Source organism: Bos mutus, chromosome 20 (assembly GCF_027580195.1).
Source record: "Bos mutus isolate GX-2022 chromosome 20, NWIPB_WYAK_1.1, whole genome shotgun sequence".
Classification (NCBI taxonomy): domain Eukaryota; kingdom Metazoa; phylum Chordata; class Mammalia; order Artiodactyla; family Bovidae; genus Bos; species Bos mutus.
In genome coordinates, this window is record NC_091636.1 from 62,675,804 (window position 1) to 62,698,727 (window position 22,924).

The window sequence follows — 22,924 nt, forward strand, 5'->3', positions numbered from 1 at the left end:
TAGGAAAAGGAGTACGTCAAGGCTGTATATTGTCACCCTACTTATTTAACTTATATGCAGAGTATGTCATGAGAAACGCTGGGCTGGATGAAGAGCAAGCTGGAATCAAGATTGCCACGACAAATATCAATAACCTCAGATATGCAGATGACACCACCCTTATGGCAGTAAGTAAAGAAGAACTAAAAGAGCCTGTTGATGAAAGTGAAAGTGGAGAGTGAAAAAGTTGGCTTAAAGCTCAACATTCAAAAAAACTAAGATCATGGCATCTGGTCCCATCACTTCACAGCAAACAGATGGGGAAACAATGGAAACAGTGGCTGACTTTATTTTGGGGGGCTCCAAAATCACTGCAGATGGTGACTGCAGCCATGAAATTAAAAGACGCTTACTCCTTGGAAGGAAAGTTATGATCAACCTAGACAGCATATTAAAAAGCAGAGACATTACTTTGCCAACAAAGGTCTGTCCAGTCAAGGCTATGGTTTTTCCAGTAGTCATGTATGGACGTGAGAGTTGGACTATAAAGAAAGCTGAGCGCCTAAGAATTGATGCTTTTGAACTGTGGTGTTGGAGAAGACTCTTGAGAGTCCCTTGGACTGCAAGGCGATCCAACCAGTCCATCCTAAAGGACATCAGTCCTAGGTGTTCACTGGAAGGACTGATGTTGAAGCTGAAACTCCAATACTTTGGCCACCTGATGCAAAGAGCTGACTCATTGGAAAAGACCCTGATGCTGGGAAAGATTGAGGGCAGGAGGAGAAGGGGACGACAGAGGATGAGATGGTTGGATGGCATCACCGACTCAATGGACATTAGTTTGAGTAGGCTCCTGGAGCTGGTGATGGACAGGGAGTCCTGGTGTGCTGCAGTTCATGAGGTCGCAAAGAGACTGACACGACTGAGCGACTGAACTGAACTGATACTGACTGTGATCTAACCTTGAATAGGAGCTCACGAATATAACCTTCTTACTAATCTGAGAATTATTATCGGATAGAGTTCCTCAAATCCTCAAGCTATGAGCTCAATTCCTATTCGGCTCCATCCAGAGGCAGTTTGAGGAGGGCCAATACTGTGAACGGCAGAGGGAAATTATTTGGGTCCATGACATTGCTGGGCCCCTGGATCAAGCACACCTGAAGCCCATCCTTCCTCTGGACTTCCTCTCATGTTAACAGTTTCAGTCAGCTGGAGTTTGGCTACCTGCAGCCAAAATCATCTTGATAACCAAAGCTATTCAAAAATCCCAAAGGGCGAGTTCTGTGACTTTATATCACAGAACCTGGAAAAAACATCATTTCACCTTAAAGAACAAGTTCTTCGAAGAACTGCTCTTTACCTTAGACTAGTACTCTTTATCGTTAAGGTAAACACAGGTGAGGCTCTGCAAACAGGGCTTTCTCTGTGAACATCTCAAAGCTGCTGTTTTCACCAGTTCAGGCATTAAAACACAGCAAGCTGGGTCTTTAAAAGAAGGCCAAGTTTTCTGAATTACCATCAACTTTGTATTTCATTTTCTTTTCTAAAATTCAAATGTTTTTAATAATTTCCTTTTAAAATAGCATTATGTTTATGCTTTGCCAATATTTTCAATACACAAAAAAGACTTTCTTCAATACACCAAGTAATCAAAAATCAAATGGCTCTTTGACCTTAGTATAAAAAGCAACCATATACTGTAATACTGTAAATTTGAGATCACTGAATCACTAAGACAAATAAAGTTACAATTCTATTATTAAAAAAGATTAGCTTTACTTACTAGAAAAACTAGTGATCCATCGAGTCCTAGCATCTAAAATAAATAATAAGCATTAAATCAAGATTCAACAGGATTTTTATCTATTTATGAAAATAAATTTTATTAAAAATAAATTTTATTTATGAAAAAGATCATTTTCCTTTCAATATCTTTAAACATAATATTTACCCACTACTTTCCAAAAGAGCCTATCATTTTCAGAGACTGAAAAACATATCGTAGGAGTTTTATATTTTGTATATCCTTTTAATCCAAATTATATAAAGTTAAAAAAAATTCCATCTTGGATTTTTATTCTTACATTAGATATGGAGCCAGTCAAGATTTCAAGATACACTATACTGTTTTGTTAACTGAAATATCAGAATAATACTTATATTTAAATTGTTACTTCATTTTAAAAAGTGCACAATTTCAAGTTATAAATTTCATAAGTGAAACAAGGTTTGTACCAAAAGATAGAAAAGGCATTAACAGATCTTTATCATAGTATTTGTAGTATTTTCATCACAATGTATCACTTAATTTCCTCTAGAAACTGAAGTTCTGGTAATTATTTTCATCAAATATAACTGCAAAATCAGTGTATCCATCTAAATACGGCCAACGTTAAGACATACATTAGAATTAAAACACTAGGACACTTAATAGATAGAACTCTTACTCGTTCCCACGTAAGCTCTTCTGCAGCTCGGTCCCATTCTAAAGCATTCCAGTTCATGTCATCTGGAAATATAATTTAAATATTACTTCTGGAATGTGAGTTTAATAAATAATAAGACATTTTCTTTTAAGTTGTGTTTAACAGTGTTTTATAACTGTTGTTAAACACGACAGTTAAAATAGGCTAAACCAAAGTTAAAATTTTTCCATACTGAGTATTTGCTAGTTAGGCAATTTTTTAAAAACATAAACAAACACAATGCACAAAATAAATTAGATGATTCCAGACTGTGACATAAGTGCTAAAAAGGACATAAATAGGATTATGTGAAATAGAGGAATTCAGCAGCTCTGCATCAAGAATGAACCTGGTGGATTTGAGAAAAGTGAAGAACCCAGGCAACTAGAACTCTCTGGGTGAGGAAGAGGGTGGTAGAGGATGTTTACGAAAGACAGACAGGGATCGTATCATACTGATACAAAAGGAAAGTGAAGCCTGGATTTTATTTTGTTCTTTAGTGTAATGGGGAAATCACTGACAGATTTTAAGGGCAAGAGATCAGTATAAACACTGTGTGGAACAGGAAGGGAAGAAGGTCCAGGCAGGACCCACTGCATGAAACAGACGGAAACCAGGGTTGTCACTGGGGCACTGCAGCTGTACTCTCAGAGCCTCTGAACATACACCCACCTCTCCCTTCAAAGGCCCCTTGCTCCCACTATACACCTGGCTTCCTCTCATCCTTCAAGCCACAGCTCAGGTTATCACTTACTCTGAGCTACCCAGGGAATTATTTCAAACAGGTCTCTCCTCAGGAGCACCCCCAGAGTAAGCTGCACACTTATCACACTGTGTAATAACAGACTCTCTCACTTGGGTATTTCTGCTTCATAACTAGACCAGAAATTCCAGGAAGGCAAGGACCTAGTGTCTGCATGCCTGTGCAGAGGAAACACTCAGCAATGGTAAGTGGACCCAGAGACAGTGCAGCACTTGACAGGAAACCTCTGGGGCCAGAGAGAGAAAAGAACATGGTGACCTACTGGCAGCTGACTGGTGGGCTGGTCTCAGACATTCTTTTACATTCTAGAGTTTTTACATACTGCCAGAAAATGAGTGTCTCTGGGTGATGTCTGGCCTGCGGAATACACTTCAAGAATTCTTTAATAAGAGAAGTTGCACTGACTCAATAAAGATGGCAAAGGAATAAGATAAAATGGTAGTAAATTCCTTTTTAAAAAATATAGTATTTTTTAAAAATTTCTTTTTAAAAAATATAGTATCTACTCCAACTTCCTATCCATCCTATAAAAAGTCCTGTGTGAGGAATTTTAAAACACAAAACATGCCCTGCTTCATAGCTAAAACGAATGTCATGCTTATGAATGCCCATAAATACAAGTCTGCTAAAATAAAGTAAAATCAGGTTACAAACAGAACTTCAAACCCATGAAGTTTTGAAGACTGCAGCCCTCCCTGGGGAGCTGGGAACGGACTCATGGTCGTGGAGGAAGGGTGGGGACAAGCCGCAGCCATTACCCTGCGCCCCGTTGTTGGCGTCAGCGGCATCCTCCCCACCCGCGTCGTCTTCCTCCTCGTTCTCCTCCTCCTCCTCCTCCGCCTGCTCATCCTGGGCATCAGGGTTTTCCCCCACCACCGCGTTCTCTGCTGGGGGGTTAGCAGGCTGCTCGGGGGCAACATTTTCAGCACCATTTCCTCCAGCTGGAGCCTAAAATGACAGAACAGACCAGAAATTTGGCTAACTTGTCTCAGTTTTGCTGTATTTCCAAATTGTATTCTCCTTTCTAAAAAAACAAAACTAGCAAACAGACAAAAACTCTACTAAAATTCCAAAAAATCAGCTCTCAAGGGCATCTCTTCTAAATGTATCTGAATTTGTACCAACTTGGTAATATAAGAACACAACTCACTTAACAGTATACACGTTCATTCAGTATAATTTAGAGATTAACATTTCACAAAGCATTATAGAAAATACATGAACAAATCTGGCTATTTTGAATACATCATTTCATAATCCTTCTTTATAAGGCAATCTCTTGTTTTTACTGATCACTTCAGGGATGAAAATGTATTTATGCACTCTACTTGTTTACACACATACTGATATATAACTTAATTTTCAGTCATCAGTTAACACCTGAGGAAAGATTTCTCATGTCTGCACTGCAGGTTAAGCCTGTCCACAGGAACGTCATCAGTTCCCACACACTCATTTCTCTGCCTCTTCCTGAATTCTGCAACCCACCAAATGCAAAGACCCAGTTGCAGTTAATTAAAACACTGAACTCCTATAAAGGTAACAAAGACTCTAATAAGAGAATATGAGATACAATGATGAAGTACTAACACTAGATTAAGAAAAGCATGCTTGCTTTATAGTCCCATTTTTTCACATGTGTAGTTTTCAAAGAAGCTGTACCCTTAAATCTGTAGAGAAAAGGGTATGGCGGAATTTGATGAAATCAATCCTAACACTAGAAAAAGCGAAGGTACTTAAATGAAAAACTGTCGTTAACTATTTATAGAGTTAATTTTATAGTCAATTTTTTCATAATAAAAATTTTACAAGGTGCAAATTGTTTTTTTATGTGTCAGTTCTTTTTTTTCTATATCTTTAGCCCTGTAGTTTCTCAGTAAACAAGATACTAAAAATCATTTATCATACCGTCCTCTTCGTAATGCCTCAAGCAAACGCTCTTCATCTTGCATGCCATCTCTCATTAAGAAAAAGAAAAACTGTACAAGACTGTTATCAACAGTATTCCTTTTTTTCTACTTTTGGTAATGTTTCTACCAAGACAAAGGTTGAGTTGTTTTACACATGAAGACACTAATGAACAAAGAGGGCAAGGGGCCTCCTTAATGTTAAGGAGCACGTCAAAAGGACATGAAGGAGATTTGGATATTAAGTTCCAGGCAGCTGTTAGCCCAGGTGAAGGGAATGAAGGCGCACTCGGTACACAACCTAATACTGCCCCCATCTCACCAGGAAACTAACAGGCAAAGTCACAGCCACGTGCTTCTGATTTTTCACTTCTCCCTTAAACTTCTCCCAAACCTTGTCATTGTCCTGCTTCGCAATGAGGGACACGGGAGTCAAGCCTTTGGATCCTGGAGGGGGACAATAATTCGTAGTCCCACCCAGATCAAAGGAATTCGGGGACGGAAGGGTTTACCTCATTTTGGTGATGCCCAGCAGCATTGAAGGGCGGAGCGGCGTGCTCCAGCCAGATTGGGGCTCCCCCGTGGACAATCTGCTCTCGCAGCCACACCAGGCTGATGAACGCGCACAGTGTGCACGTCACCACAAAACAACCCTGCAAACAATCCGCCAACAAGTTGTCCCTGTTTAAAAAAAAAGAGGTATATAGAATTACTCCAAAGAACACTTCAAGTTAAGAAACCAAGGTAACATTCACTTTATACAAAAATCTAGAAAGAACAGCCAGAAAAGTGGTAACTTTTTGGTGAAAATCAGTCTCTCAAAAAGAGTTATTTCTGAGGATGGTGGCACTTTATCTATAAGAGGGTCAAATATTTGTATTTATGTATTTGTATTGTATGTGTTTATATTATAGAAGGCAAAGAATAACATCAGAACTACATAAACCAGCTATCCAGCCTCTTTGAGGATGACTGAGAAAAATGAAGGCAGCAAGCAAAAAATAAGAGTAGCCAAATACTGGACAAAGGTCAAGTATTAAATGCATGAATTTACTAAAGATAAATGACTCTGCCCAACACTTACTAAGAATTTTCTTATCCTTATTTTACACACAAGTTTAACCAACTTGGTTGGCTCATACTTAAACCCATGAGAATGAACAGAATCAGCAAATCAAAAAGAAGAGCCTCTAGTAAGGTCCAAAGACACTACAGGAAGGTTGAGAGACGCACAGGTCACAACACGTGAGGCAAGAAGCCTGTGGGAAGCTTTATGAACGCCTCATTCAGAAGGCAGACTGAATTTTGACGCTAACTGCAAATACACTAAAGTATGTTAGCTCCTCAACAAATTCTGACAGATCATGGGCAATCCACAGGACAATACACAGAGTATTACACTGCTGAACACTTCTTTGTTCTTTTCCTCCCTGAAGGAGCATATCCTTCCCTGGTCTATGTCTGATTTTAAAATAATTCAAAGGTAACTCAACAATTTTGGGAGCCTTTGGAAAATTCACTACCATAATAAAATGACATTTTTCCCTTCATGGAGACTTAAGGAAGGGTCAATTTGGGAGACCCCAGCCTTTAAGCTGCAAACTGAATAATGTGGTCCTCAGATACTATCTGGAATATATCTTAATAGAAAGAGGAATGATAATCACCCCTCTGGTAAGGAACCCTCCAGACCATTAAAATTTTGATAGGTGGGGACCCCTCTTGACTCCTGTCTTGTCACCAGTAGTAAGAACAGCAACCGATCACCGCAGACTTGAAACAGTGACAGACTCCTGGTAGAATCCTCTGCTTTTTCCTCACACCTTAACTCTGGGCTGGTTTGGGAACCATCTGGACCATAAATGAGAATTCCTGAGTTCCAAAGCCTAGAAGAGAGCTTTCAAGATTCCATCCTCACCCTTTTAGAAGGCTGCCCTGAGATCACCATGTAAAGAAGCCCCACTAGCCTTCTGGAAGAGAGGTCATATGCAAGAACCAAAGTACCTCATCTTAGACCATCCCACCTCAGTGACACACAGGCATAACTGAGGCAAGTCCAACAGGTAAACTGATCAGCTGAGCCCAATCCAAACTGTTAACCCCTGGAATTACGAGTGAATTAAAACGCTTGTTGTTTTAAGGCACCAAGTTTTGGAGACAGCACGTTTTGTAGTAATAGTTAACTGACAGACTGTGCCTTGAGATGTTGAAGACCTGGGCTATGGAATATGTAGCGCCTGCTAAGGTACTAAGAAATTTTAAGTAAACTTTCAGAAAATATAGAGAAAATGAAACATTACTCAGAAAAAATAAGTGATTTAACTATAAGTGCTTTCAGAAAAACTGGTTCAATTCTTCACATTCTAAAAGGCAGCATGAGATTATAAAATCTACCCACGCTTACAATTTCTTTCAACGATCCCCACCAAGCCTCCAGTATTCTTCCGGTGGCAGTGAGGAAGCTCATGAAGGCAATTCAGGCGTGGCCCTAACCCACCAGGCTGGCGTGAAAAGGGGAGCCTGCCAACGTAAAGCAAGCAGCAGCTCTGCGTTTTGGTGGTAACTGTGCTACTGAGTAACAGTGCTCAAAATTCACACACGGTTTTCACATATATTTGTGAATTTAATCTCTAAACGTGCCTCAGGGAGTGGGGTTCAGCCCACTCTGAAGAGTGGGCTGTTCAAAGATTAAATTCACAAATACACATAAAAACTTAGTATGAATTTTGTCTGATGAAAAAACAAGGGTTCAGACCGTCCAATGATTTGCCCAAGGTCACCAAAAAGTTGCAACTTTATTCCGGTGCCAGGGTTCCTTCCGTTACAACCTCAGTGCACAACCTAAATGACCACACCAGCCAAACAATCAGATGTTTAAGGGTCCCACCAACAAACAGTAAAGGCGGTAGGCAAGTAGAATACTGCCCTGAGACCAAAACACTAAAACTTCTGACATGGTGGTTTCCATAGGCACCTGGTTTTTCACAAAGCCAAAGCCTCCCAATTTAAGCTTTGGCAAATATTAACATATTTTGCCACTCAAAACAGAAACCATAAAAGAAGGAATACAGCCCACTTTACTGGAACAGCACACAAGGGACCTCAAGTCATCTTTTCTAAATAATCAGGATACTGACTGGCTGCTACACTGTTCTCTCAAAAGATACAATGATAAATACAACTCAGGCTCAAACTAAATGGAACAGGACCACCCTGTTTGAAACAGTTATTTTATTATTTCATAGATGTTAAAATGTAACTTTCATCACTTTTAACTTTTTTCTGACCTCCCTTGATATTTTTAACATGAGCTTTTTTTCAGTATACAATTTCTAAAGGAAAGCCAGAGGTGAGTTATGTCATAAACACAGAGACATAATGAATGACACTTCAGCCATTTAAGATTGATTTTCCTTGCCTCCATACTACAACTGTGTTCTAGATGGCTGAGATAAAAACCTGATGTCCAGATATAGGAATGCTGTCGTATTTATTTCCACTGAATCACTTCACAGGTTAGTATTTTCATACAAAGGGTAATATTATTACACTATTTCTAAATTCTCAAGTGTGTCAAATCACTGCTTCTCCTTTTTATCATGGCCACAGCCATTAGTGCCCTATTTCCAAGATTCCTATCTACTTATGAACATTACTTCAGAAGCTGTTCTAATGTGAATAAAATCCAAAACCTTTTTTCTGTTTCCTATACTGTCAAAGACACAGAAATAAATAACTTAACTGTTTTATCCAAAAAGGTAAAACCAGCAGGTAAAACCACCAGTAGGAAAACCAAGCTGCTGACACATCTAATATTTCTACGTATTTTCAACCATAATTCAAAATAACGATGCAGAGACTTGATTTCTTGTTTATCAGAAATGAAACATGCTCTCCTGCACTCTTCTATTGTCATTTGGCTTGTTTTCATAATATAATCTGAATGCCTCTATTCTAAAAAACAGTCTTATATTGTTCTTTGCCTTTACTTAGGGATCAGAAACCTAAGGTCAGTTGGGTACAAAAGAAGATTTAGCAGAGGTCCAATCTTTTGCAAGCTTAATATTCTAATGATCTTGATACAGTTAATCATTCACAGCATTTCTAATTCTAACATCAATAATAAAAATATAAGTCACATGTCTTTCCCAAGAAACTGCAATTATAATGCTTCATGTCAAATTAAAATACAATAAAGCTACAGTCAACAAGTTTTTAGAGTCCATAACCTAACAATCAAAAAAACATTTTAAAAAGATATCTGGCTTCAAACATCTGTGTTGTTAAAAACACGTTTAAAGGAACTCTCAGCATCTACGTGTAACAACAGATTTTCTCGCACTATGTGACAGCTTACTTAACTAGCTTTCCCACTATTACCAAATACTCCTTTAAGACGGTATGTTTTAAAACATCATTCTCATATATCAATTGCTTCCCCTGTAGCTGTTAGAATAGGTAAGAGGAATAGAAGGACTTTTCAAATCACAACAAATCCAAGCATGTGGAAGAAAAGATGAGCACCGTTCCCACTGCGCGGCCTTCCACCGCCATGAGGTTCAATACTCACGTGGACAGCATGTCCAGCGGCAGCGTCAGGAGGGAGCTCACAGAGCCAGTAAACAAGCACTTGTAGATGCGGCCTGCCAAGAAAGGGCACAACAGCACAGTCACAGCTCTCATCACAACTCAGTCATTCAGTTAAACAGAGGGAAAGTGTGAATGCCACTGAAATAAACAGTCTTTGCAAGTTTGAATCTCAAAATACTAAACTAAAAAAAAAAAAAAAAAAAGATCAAGCATTAAAAATAGAGATAGTAAAGAGTAAGTATTACACAATAATGTTTAAAGTTTAGATTCTCTCTAGATTTACTTACTTGTGTTTACTGAATGAGCTTAGATGTTTGGAAAAAAGAGGGGGAGGAATCCAGAAAAGATCTCCAAAATTATAATACAGAGAATTTTTTTTTAACCTAGAATTTCAAAATTCATTGAATCTGCTCATGAAAATGAAGTTTTGGGGGTACACGCTTTTTGAAATTAAAAGGACTTTTCAGTAGAGTACATGCTTCAATGCTATGAATAGCAAACTAACAACCAATTTTTTAAAAACACAAATTCAAGGGTCTTCTAACTAAAGGACAAAATCTTCAATCTGGCCATGAAGGGAAAATATGAAGTAAAGGTCAATATACAGCCATTCCCTATCCTCTTACCAGAACATGCAGGAATAGATTTGGAAATGGGGCCCAAAAGTTGAGGTTTTCTTTCAAACCAGTACTTGTGTGTTAGTTTAAGCATCCTCTATAGCCTTGTACCAAAAATTTACAGTAACTTCAATGGCTGTTTTCAAATGTCAAGTCAAAATAGAAAGATAGGAACAGATTTTCTGTAATACAAATTGCTTTATCTGTGTATAAAATATTCAAAGCAAGTATGTTTATAGCAAAATAAAACTGACAGAAGGCCAATTGTCTGTAGATAAAATGGATTCATAAATTAAAGGCCTCCTTACTAGTGTGCTTAAAAACAGGGCAGTTCAACACCTTCCTACATGAAGACAGTCATGGGCACATTGCTAACTTAAAGCTGCTGCTGCTGCTAAGTCGTTTCAGTCGTGTCCAACTCTGTGCGACCCCATAGATGGCAGCCCACCAGGCTCCCCCGTCCCTGGGATTCTCCAGGCAAGAACACTGGAGTGGGCTGCCATTTCCTTCTCCAATGCATGAAAGTGAAAAGTGAAAATGAAGTCGCTCAGTCGTGTCCGACTCTTAGTGACCCTATGGACCGCAGCCTACTAGGCTCCTCTGTCCATGGGATTTTCCAGGCAAGAGTACTGGAGTGGGGTGCCAATGCCTTCTCTGGCTAACGTATGACATAGATTTTAATTGTGTGTGAGTGTATGTGTAAACAAGTCAGAACAGAAATCAAGCTTGTTACCTGTTACTTAAATCCTCAAAGTCCTTACTTAATTTTTGATTATTTGATCTATTGATTTCAGAGAAGTGTGTTAGTTTTCCATTATGACTTTGAATGTTTTACATTCTAAGCCCTGTTTGCTGATGCATAAAAATTCTTAAGTTTTCTTTTATTAATATGAAATAAAATGCTTCTCCTCATTTAAAGTGTTTCATCTTGAAGAGTATCTGGCTGGTGAATACTGTTCCTGTGTTTTGTTAGCTAACAAATCTCTCCAACATCAGCCCCGGCTGTTTTGTACTTCTTTCTCGTTGTGGAACAATTTCATATGTACACAGTGATCACAGCTACTGTGATCACTTTTACTCCGCTTTCTCTGTCCTCTCTTCTTGTCTTTCCTGTCCTTTGTTGGACTTCAAATTTTATTCACTGTCTCCTATTCCTACTCCCTAGGATAAAAACTCACCATCTTACTTCTATTCTCCAAGTGATTACCTCTAAGTTTCGTTACTTTTTTATTAAGGTAAAATTCACATAAATCTTAAGTGTATCTGCGTGAATTTTTACATCACTGTATATCCAAGTAACTGCCACCCAGATAAGATTCTCCACATTTCTAGCTCTCCAGAAGGCTCCTTCAAGCCACTTCCCAGTCAGTATCTCCAGCACAAGGTGACCACTATTCTGATCTCTATCACTGCAGATCAGTTTGGCCTATTTTAAAAAGTCAGGTAAATGCAATCATACAATTCATACTCTTTGTGCCTGGCTTCTTTTTCTCAAAGAAGTGAAGTTCATCCATATTATCCTATGTCACGACAGCCAGCCCTTTTGTCATCACTACGTAGAATTTCCTTATAGGGATAAGTGCACAGAATCCATTCTACTGTTACTTGGTTGGTTCCAGTTTTAAACTACTATCTGCAGAGCTGCAGTGATCACACTATTATATACAAGTCTTTCAGTGGACACAAGGCTGTGTCCTGTGAATATTTCTGTAATCAATATTCCCAGAGATAGAACTGCTGGGTCATAATGTATTGAAAATATTAACCACCGAAAGATAATGCCAAACAGCTTTCCAAGATGGTTATACCATATTTATATTCATTACCACTGATGAATACATGTTTCAGATGATCCACATCCTAATAAAAAGCATTTGGCACTGTTTTTTTCCTTAACTTCAGCCATTCTGCTGATTCTGTAGAGTACCTTTCTTGTACCTTCCCCTGATGACTAATGATACTAAGCATCTTGTCACGTGCTTACTGGCTATTTAATCTTCTTTCCAGAAACACCTGTTCACATCTGCTGTCCACGTTTTAATTGGCTTGTCTGCCTTTCTCTTAGATTTAATAGTTCTTTTATTATATACTCCTTGCAAATATCCTGGATACAAGTCCTTGTTAGATATGTGAACTGCAGATACCTCCTCTTACTCTGTAGCTTGCCTTTCTCTCTTAAGCGTATCTAAGCATGAATTAAAAACCTTAACTTTAATTAAGTCAAATTTCTCAATGTTTTCTTCTACAGTTATTCTAATATATTATCTTTTAGAAATTTTTAAAATTTTAATGTTCACAATCAGACTATGATCTATCTAAAATTAACTTGGGTCAGGTGGGAGATGATGGTATGGTTCGTTTTTCTCCATATGCCCCACCAGTTGATGCTATATATTTATTGAAATGACCATCTTTCCTCCCCTGAACAGTGGTGGCACCTCTGCTCTTAATCACCTTTGCTAGTTCAGGACTCTTACTTGGCTAGGCCTATATTTTCTTGTTTTGTCTAAAGCATCTATAATTTCCCCACAAGTAAAACAAACAATCTAAAACGCTCTCATTTCTATCCTCCCCTCACAAGATTCTTTCATGTGAAGATCACCTAGAATTTTAGTTTCAGATCGACACCTAAAAAACTGTAGTGCATGCATGCTCAGTCGTGTCCAACTCTTTGCAACCCCATGGACTGTAGCCACCAGGCTCCTCTGTCCATGGAATTTTCTAGGCAGGAATACTGGAATGGGCAGCCATTTCCTACTCCAATTATTGTAGATTAACAACAATTGTAATTTAGCTGTAAGAAGTACTTGTTTTTCTTTGTAAATTATACCTTTCTCTTTGATTCCTTGCTCTCCTTAGTAAAATATGTCTTCAAACACTATTTCATAAATAATTTGAAGTAGTAAACTTTCCAACTCCTTGCCTCTATTGAAATGTCTGTATTTGTCCTTCTATCTGAATAATTTTAGAAGATTTTAGGTTCAAAAATTTTGTCAAATTTTGAAGCTTCGGCTGTCTTCTAACATTCAGCCAGCCTGACTGTCATTACTTTGCAGGATAATCTGAAAGCATAATATCTATACACTACCCTATTCAGCACTGGAAAACTTTAGAATGGGCCTAGCTTTGCCTCTTTCCTTTATCAGACTCAGCTTTCTCTTTTACCTTCTGGAACTAGTTACTAGTCAGATACTGAAACAACAGGATGTGGCCTCCATCTCTCAATTTTTTCCTTCATACTTACAACTTCTTGTCTGAGTCATATCCCAGAGAACTTGCTCAGTCTTCTAGCTTACTAATTCATTCTTCAAGTGAATAGTACCTATTCTGCTATTCTCATAAGATTTTCATAATTCATCAAGCTTATTTAAGAAGATATGAGGATATTAATCACACTTACGTAAAAATCTTGTTTGCATTTAACTCTAAAGAATCCTATCTACATACTCTGGCACATATACTACTGACTCCTCTCCATGTCTTTAAGAACACAAAGAACCTAGAGAGAATCAACTAAGAGTTAGTATACCAATTTCCCAGAAGTACTCCTATATTTGAAAAATACACTTCCCAATTCTCCAGGACCATTGGGGATGTGTTTTTTAGAGGGGGATTACAAAAAAAAAAAAATCTCAAAAAAACACATCTTTTGCCATTTTTGAAAGCTCTGATAAACTTCAAAGAGTAAAAGTCAATTTCCTTTCAATTATGCTTTGATTTTGGTTTTTCAATTCTCTCATGAACTTTCATTATTAGCCTCTGTATGCTGTGTTTCCCACATTCATTTAAGAAGCTCACTTGTTAAAAAATGGTTTTTCATTCAGGTAAATAACATGTTCTAAATGAGGCTTTCCTAATACACAACATTATAATATCTAATAAATATCACTGAAAAAAATATTTTATAATATTAAACAGTTGTGTAATATTTAAACAACTCCAGCAGTAGGGAAATGAATACTCACATGCTGTAAGAGGAACAACTCCCAACCATGCAAAGGCCACAAGTGTATAATGAAACCAATATCGTATTGCAGTGCCAATACTTGTAACCAGTCCAGCAAATATGTCCTGGATTGGAAGCCGTGAAGGCATATCTGGGGAATAAACTGTAAGGGGGGAAAAGGAAAAAGTTCAAATTCATGAAGATTCAAAAATAGGTTACTTTGTAGGCATATAGAACTATCTAACTTTTGACCTTTGCATTGCACTTAAGTATTTTGTCCCATATGAAAAATAATTCAAATAGTTACAACATAATACTACATTTACCCAGAAGTCATTTATGAGAGCAAATCACATAAATATAAAAGCCAACAAAATAGGCCTCTGAGCAGGAAAAAAGATTCAAGAGATGTACACATCCCCTCACTCAAGAGCCAGGAACTTTATGCAAGGCTAACTCACACACATTTCAGCATTCAAACAATATAACCAACTAGTTTCCAGAGTTATCAAAGATCACCTAAAGCAGTAGGAGCAAAAGATGAAGCTGACAGAGGTCCTCAAAAAAGAACCCTCCCCCAATACTAGCCTCAGCAGCAGCACTCACAGTGCACAAGAATCTGCAGCAGAGCTACTTCCTACAGGAGCAAACAGCCCACTGGGGTCCATTAGCCACTCCCCGCTCCCATTTTAGCACAATCAACATTCAAAGGGTAAACTGTTATGATTTTAATCATATATACTCTTTACATAAAAACAAAGTAAAATTAACACTAGTTTACAGAATTTACACCCAGCAGTTCAAGATGCTTAAAACAAACACTAAAGCATAAAAAGCTTTGGGGGAGGGGGCAGAAGAGAAAGAAGAGCAATGTACTAGGATCCCAGAGTGAAAATATGCTTCAAATTCTTGATACCTTGCCAGTATGAACATCTACTTATTTATAAAGTATATAATATTAAGTATAAATCAATAGGCAAAAGACTTATAAATTATAATTGGGATTCTAAAGATCTGCAAAATATTTACCATAGGCTTACAAAACATTGAGCTTAAAAAGTCTTGTTTTTAAAAAGTGAATTAAATATTTGTCATTATTATTGTTATTATTACAACCAACACAATTTTAACTCAAAAGATATCCCAAATTTTAACAGGGATGGGACATTTGACAAATTTAAGGCATCATTAATTACTCACTTTTCTGGGTAAATAATGGTATTATAGCTGTTTTGTTTCTTTTTTTTTAAAGAACCCTTGTCTTGGAGGTACATGCTAAAATATGTACATATGAAATCATAAATAGAATTTCTGTAATAAGAATGGAGATGTGGGAACAAGAGCATAGGGAACCACCAGAGAAGCCCACATGCAATTGAGACAGGCCCCCAGTAAACGGCCTGCAAGGGACTGAATCCTAACAAACACCTGAGCGAGATCAGAACAAGACCTCACCCCACAGCTCCCAAGCCAAGCCTTCAAATGACACTGGGGCTCTAGCTGACAAGACTGACTGCAAGCATATGAGAGATGCTGAGCCAGAGACAGCCAACAAAGGTGGGTCCAGATTCTGGATCCACAGAATCTATGAGACAATAAATGCTTGCTGTTAAAGAGCACAGGTGACTACACATAAGGGCTATGGGTTGAAAATGGATGCAACTGAGTGATGGATACACTTAGGTTCATTATACCTTCATATATGTTTGAACTCATCTAAAATACAAAGGGGAAAGAAAGAAATATCTCACAAATTAAATCACACATGTGTGTGTTAAAAGCTAACATGTAATTTTAAAAAATGCTTTCCAAAATGCTATAGCAATACTTTCTATTACTATCAAAAACAAATTAAATCAAACATAGTTGCTTTAAAACTGTTTAAACACCTTTAGGTAGCCAGTTATAATCTAGAAGTGCAGTGAAAACTTCTGAAGAACTTACTTGGTGTGAAAGCAAACCTGTGCTTGCATAATTCACAGTATTCTTTTCGACTGTGTTTCAGCCACTGAACTAAGCTGCAATTACAAACATATTCATAAGTATAATATTTATGACAAGGAAATTTTGAGGTTTCACTGAAAACTAATATTGCTTTACTAAAGTTTTACATATCACAGAGCTTTTACGATTTTAAATTCGAGTATCTTTAATTTTTTTTTATCACTGATGCCCTCGAAGAGTACAGAATTATAACAAATAAAGATAAAAAAACACGAGTTTCTACCACTAAAAAGCAACTGAGATTAAACTGAACAATTAATTAATGTAAACTGTAATCTCCTCAAAGACACTGAATATAAAAAGAATCTCCAAGCATCAGCATCAGTTCTAACACTGGTTTAATAACACTGCTGCCTGGTGGCCAGGCCTATCACTAATTGGCTGGCTGGGCCACCGAGAAGTTAACCTTTCTATGCTTCAGTTTCCTCATGCGAATGACAGTAATACTCCAACCTCGCAGTTCTGTTGTAAGGATTAAATGAGCTAAAATGTACAGAAGCACTGAGTATTCCCTGACACAAAGCATTTCCTCAATGTAAGCTATAACCATCCTAAGCAAAACCAGAAAACCGTAATACTCCCCATGAACATATAAGCTCCCCACAGTAGAAACAAACAAATGGGCAAAAGACAATATACCAAAATGACATGGCTTGGTAATAAGCAATAGGGATAATCTCCAAACATAGTAAAAAATTTTTTTAAATATCTAGTTACAGAAAAAGTCATTGAAACAGTTCCCTTTATTATACAGATGACAAAAGTGAAGCTCAGGCAAAAATTTTCCAAAAGGATGACTCACCATTCTTGATGGATAAACTTAATACTGCCAGTACACACACAAGGATGATAAAGAGGTTTCTCAGGTGTTCCTTCTGACCGACACACTCTACATATGTCTATTAATGAAAAAAGAAAAACTGAATTATTTTGGTTATAATTTATGAAAAATAGACCACCAAAGACTAAAATATTGCTTGTCAAAGTAAGACTCTGTCACTACATAAAACATCATTAACATCATGGAGAACTGAAAAGGGTGATCAAGATGATAATCAAATATATCTGAAACTTAAAATCCCTATTATATAGAAAGGTCAATTGTTTCTTTGTATCAGAGTTCTGTAAATAAATAAAAATTGAAAATGACAGAAACAGTGGTTTTCTTTAAAACTGCATGGTGCTTAGTCGGTCAGTCGTGACACCTCTTTGCAACCCAACAGACTATAACTATCCAGGCTCCTCTGTCCATGGAATTCTCCAGGCAAGAAGACTGGAGTGTGTTGCCACGCCCTTCTCCAGGGGACCTTACTGACTCCAGGATCGAACCCAGGTCTCCTGGCATTGCAGGCGGATTCTTTACCGTCTGAGCCACCAGGGAAGCTCTAAAACTGCACACCCTCATAATTAACAGACTATAGATAGAAATAAGCAAAAATCAATCACATTCTTCTCCTAACACTTTAAAGTCCTAAGTCCAGTCCTAAGTTTAAACTTCACAAAAACATTACCTCAGGACTTATAGAAACAGCAGTGAGTGGCCCTGGGGACAACCCTCCACTAGAGGGAGACACTGTAACAGACACACACACAATCAGGGTGTGGAGGGGGCACCCCAAGACCACGAAGGCCAGAGAGAAACAGCCAGAGGCCGCCTTAAGCAGAAACTATTGTGGCTCAGCTGGTAAAGAATCCGCCTGCAATGTGGGAGACATGGGTTCGATCCCTGGGTTGGGAAGATCTCCTGGAGAAGGGAAAGGCTACCCACTCCCGTATTTTGGCCTGGAGAATTCCACGGACTGTACAGTCCTGCTAAGTCACTTCAGTTGTGTCGAACTCTGTGCAACCCCATAGACGGGAGCCCACCAGGCTCCCCCGTCCCTGGGATTCTCCAGGCAAGAACACTGGAGTGGGTTGCCATTTCCTTCTCCAATGCATGAAAGTGAAAAGTCAAAGTGAAGTCGCTCAGTCGTGTCCGACCCTCAGCGACCCCATGGACTGCAGCCCACCAGGCTCCTCCGTCCATAGGATTTTCAAGGCAAGAGTACTGGAGTGGGGTGCCATTACCTTCTCCGACTGTACAGTCCAAGGGATCGCAAAGAGTCAGACACAACTGAGTGACTTTAATCTTCATCATGGGAGCGCAGGGATATGGGTCTGCCGCCAGAGGGCAGCAGCTCCTCCTCACACTCCTGCCCCAAGTGGTTCTAACTGCACCGCCGTCAGTCTGCCTGGGGTGGTGGGTGACATGCAGAGGACTGAAAGCGCGCCATCAAGCTCTCTTGTTCATTAATGTGGTCCTTCCGCAGGACCACCTACCAAAACCTGGTAGTGACTTTCATTTAGAACGGCTTCTCAGCGAACCACCAAGGCCAAATACCAACCCCAAGGTGGGAATGTGAAGGGCAACGGGCAGTGTGAACAAGGGGCAGGGACTTGATGTAAACTTCTGATCTACTCTGTTACAGGGAATTCCTCATTAATGAGTTAACAACTGCAACCCAGAGCCTACCTCTAACGGATTTAATAATGAAATCTCCAGCACCCGTCCGACTGGAAGCACACATGCTGAGCAGTGTGGTGCGGTTCTGGCCACTTAAGGGCATCACAGACTTGTGACTGCTCAATCTTGGGCAACTAAACAATATTTGTTGAAGTTAAGGCTATCAAGCGCTTGGGGTAACCTATGGTTAGCACACTAGTCTCCCTGTTATCTACAAACCAGACAAATCACTCCAGGAAGACAGAAAAGCCACTCACCACCACCCAGGAAAAAGCTATCAAAAGTGTCAATCCTGGTTCCCATGGAGTCTAGAGTTATCTGAATTGTATCAAATTAAGCACAGATTGCACCACTGTGCCTTTAAATTTCAGTTCTAGAACCAGACACTGCAGCTACCATCATGGGAAGGACTTTGCTTTCCGGTAAGCTACCTGCACATTACCGGAAATAACGCTGGCAGTCGGCATCGTTTATGGAGAGACAATATGGGATCAGAATCTCTTTGAACCTCCTTTTTACACCTTCATCCTTAATTAATAAAAACATCTATGGCAACAGCTTTCACTCTGGTCCGTTTTGCATCAATCTAAGACTTTGAGCTCTAGCGGTGCAGTAGGAACGTCCCAGCCATTGCGTCTAATCGGCCTCTGCAAAGTTCCAACACAAAACAGAACCACGGTCCCATGCCATGATTTCCAGCGGCAGTGTTCAGGCAGCTCCCACACGTCAGCCCAGGGAAACCGGGCTAGGAGCCAGGAGGTCGAGAAGCAGGGCGTGGGGATAGGGGCGGAGGCTCCCCATCCGTAAACCCAGGCGGCAGATCACACGGTATTTTAACTGCGCCGAACTCAACACCCTACCATTGAAGCTGGAGATTACCTTGGCTGCTTCCCTCATAGCTCAGTCAGTAAACAATCTGCCTGCAATGCATTTCCTTCTCAGGGAAGATCCCCTAGAGAAGGAAATGGCAATCCATTCCAGTATTCTTGCCTGGAGAATTTCAGAGACAGAGGAGCCTGGTACAGTCCATGGAGTCACAAGAGTTGGATACGAGTTAGTAACTAAACCACCACCACCTCGGCTGCAGGTACTAGACTTGCCATGCAATGGATCCACCTTAAAGAATTTTAAGTGGACTCATTCCAATTACCAGACCTTCAGAGACCAGTTCTGTTTTTCATCACTGCCTCTCCACCCTTGGGCTTCGAGTAACAAGTCTGCTACCCCTTGGTTGGGATAGTCCATTACCAGGCTTCCTCTATGGAACCAAATCTGGGTTCCTCATCACCCAATTCCCAGTTGCCCTGGTCGGCACAACTTAACAGGGCCACAGGACATGCCCTCCTGGTGACCTAGAATCATCAGAGCTGAGCTGCGGATGCCCACGGGCGTGGGTGAGTTCTAGAATGGCCACGGTTCTGCAGGTAGAAGCCAAACCTGCACTCAAAGTCCTTCGCTATGTCAGGGTTGGTACCAGCGAAAATGCCTAGACCTCTGTGGATTAACTTTAGAGACAGGCATATGCCACCACAAGATCCCCCACTTACGGGGAGTCTGAGTACAAGTGTGGGCGGGCAGGTACAGTCACAGGGCAAGTAGTTCCACCTCTTCCTGTCTCTCCCCCAGCACTCAAGCGGCCCCGGGGGCAGGAAGTAGGGCGCAGCAGAGACAGTGTGGCAGGCAGGACACAGGGCAGAGGGAAGCAGTGGCAACACCGCTGGCCTCCCGTCGCCCTGGCAGCCAGCAGTTATGCGGCGAAGGACTGGGGTTGGGCCAGGGAGAGCCTCTGTTGGCACACTTGGCCAGCGGAACGCAGGGAGGTAACGTGCGGACCACCACCAAGGAGCGGGCAAACGTCTGTCGGTCAGCCTGACTCCTCCTAGATACGCACGCGGAGGCCCCTATGGCTCGCGGGCGCTGCGGGTGGGAATACCACGGAGACTGCGGGGTGCGCCCATCCACCACCGGGGCACCACAGTCCCCCACACTCCACAGGACGGCCGCAAGGGGCAGGCAGGGCTGGAGTTGAGCGCGATTGGGAAGACTGGATCTCCATTAGATCCAGACACTGATTTTCAGAAGATTCCATCCTTCTAAAGGACAAACCAAGGAACACAAAACTAAGCAAACATAACAAATCTAAATCAAGCCCCAGAGCTCTGCTCAACAGAGTCTACAGTACAGAACTGGGACTCACTGGGGCCCTGCAAGGTCAAAACTATCTCCGCTCTAACACGGAGAGTCTTCTCTCACTGTCTTGCCTGTGTACAGTGGCAGGTTTCCAAAGACTACAGAACACAACTGTTTGAATGTAGCTGCTTCCCACTAAACCAAACATTTAAAAGATATGCAAATATAAAACAAATCCACTCTTCTCACCAATATTCTGGCTTTAGAATATATGGTTATTTTCATGAAGAAAAATGTATATTAACACATAATGAGTGTGTTAAGTGAATAAAAATTTCTTAATGTTTTTATTCTCTTATATGGCAAATAAAAAGTTCTTCTGAGTCTTTCAGAAGAGTTTATGGGAATCCTGAGACCAAAAAAGTTTGAGGACCACTGCCTTATATAATTTTTTTCCCCACAGTAAAATTGACAGTAAACTATGACTCTCTCAAAATACACACGTACACAATATTATTATTTTATCAGAGACTTCACAAGCTCCACTGATTATATAAAAAGAAAGAAAAGGGAATATTTAGGCTTCTAAATCATCTTGTTTTAGAATCATGTAACTCTTTTACATAATAATAAAAGTGAAAATCAAACAAAGTAGAAAATAAGCCAAAAACAAATGAACCTGTGTATATCAAGCTTAATCACAGATAATAATTATTTTAGAGACTTGATAACATGATCATACATCCCTAGTAGGCTATATCCAAAGACAAAAGGGACTATAGAGATAACCTAAAGAGAATTCAGTAATCATCATGTTAATAGCAATAATACTGACAGGCATTTTTATTTTTTTAATTATTTATTTTTTTGGCTGCACCAAACAGCATGTGGGGTCTTAGTCCCCCAACCAGGGATAGAACCTGTGCCCCCTGCAGAGGAAGTGTGGAGTCTTAACCACTGGGCTGCCAGGGAAGCCCCTTGACAGGCCTTTTAAAACTTGGGAGGATAAAGACAGTAAGCAGTATGATAGTGGTATTATGGTTAGTTTTTTTAATAAGTTATTATCTCTTAGAATACATAAGCATTTACTGATGAAAAGATATCATATTTGGGATTTCCTTTAAAACAATCCAAAAGAAGTGTGGGGAAGCAAGAGGGAAAGAGTTGAGATAAAAGAACTGTCAGCCGTGCTTGTGTCTGTTGAATCTAGATGCTGGCAATATGATGGCTTACTACATTGATCTATTTGTGAGAATTTTAAATTTATGTAATTAAACTTTTAAACTATATAAATCAAAGGTTAAACATGCAATTTGGAAATATCATGCTGCTACTAAGTCGCATCAGCCGTGTCCGACTCTGTGCGACCCCGTAGACAGCAGCCCAACAGGCTCCTCTGTCCCTGGGAGTCTCCAGGCAAGAACAATGGAGTGGGTTGCCATTTCCTTCTCCAATGCATGAAAGTGAAAAGTGAAAGTGAAGTCGCTCAGCCATGTCCGACTCTTTGCGACCCCATGGACTGCAGCCTACTAGGCTCCTCCATCCATGGGATTTTCCAGGCAAGAGTACTAGAGTGGGTTGCCATTGCCTTCTCCGTGAAAATACCATAGCTGAACTTCTATTTTACTAAACACTACCAAGTCCAATTTTATCACGAAGTTCTTTAGTAGAGGGACTTACCATGTGGTTTATTTAATATACACACACAAATATAAAAACTTTTGTTAGCAATTTTCCTATTTTAGTGATCATGTTTTTAAAAATGTGTTAGGGGATTTCCCTGGTAGTTCAGTGGTTATGATTTGGAGCTCCTAATGCAGGGGACATGGACTCAATCCCTGGTCAGGAAACTAGAATTTCATATGCCACACAGCAAGGCCAAAAACAAATGTGTTCAAACTTCACTGTCTATATCCTCATCAGGGAAAGAAAGCAGAATAAGATCTAAATAATCTGTCTCAACATTCCAAAGGTCTATTTCTATGAGACCAACAATCCAATTCTAATTTAAAACCAT

The 22,924-nt window shown here is 39.7% G+C and overlaps 1 protein-coding gene across 1 annotated transcript in view; it reads right to left on the reverse strand.

Annotated features, from left to right (window-relative positions):
- Positions 1-22,924, reverse strand: part of MARCHF6 (membrane associated ring-CH-type finger 6) — an 80,493-nt gene that overhangs the window by 36,791 nt on the left and 20,778 nt on the right. The window contains exons 2-9 of the mRNA XM_070357718.1: positions 17,077-17,173; positions 16,215-16,288; positions 14,290-14,433; positions 9,688-9,760; positions 5,630-5,798; positions 3,969-4,158; positions 2,430-2,491; positions 1,766-1,798 (exon numbers count right to left, since the gene is read on the reverse strand). Of these exons, the coding sequence (XP_070213819.1) occupies positions 1,766-1,798; positions 2,430-2,491; positions 3,969-4,158; positions 5,630-5,798; positions 9,688-9,760; positions 14,290-14,433; positions 16,215-16,288; positions 17,077-17,173 (842 nt within the window). The remainder of the gene's footprint in view (positions 1-1,765; positions 1,799-2,429; positions 2,492-3,968; positions 4,159-5,629; positions 5,799-9,687; positions 9,761-14,289; positions 14,434-16,214; positions 16,289-17,076; positions 17,174-22,924) is intronic.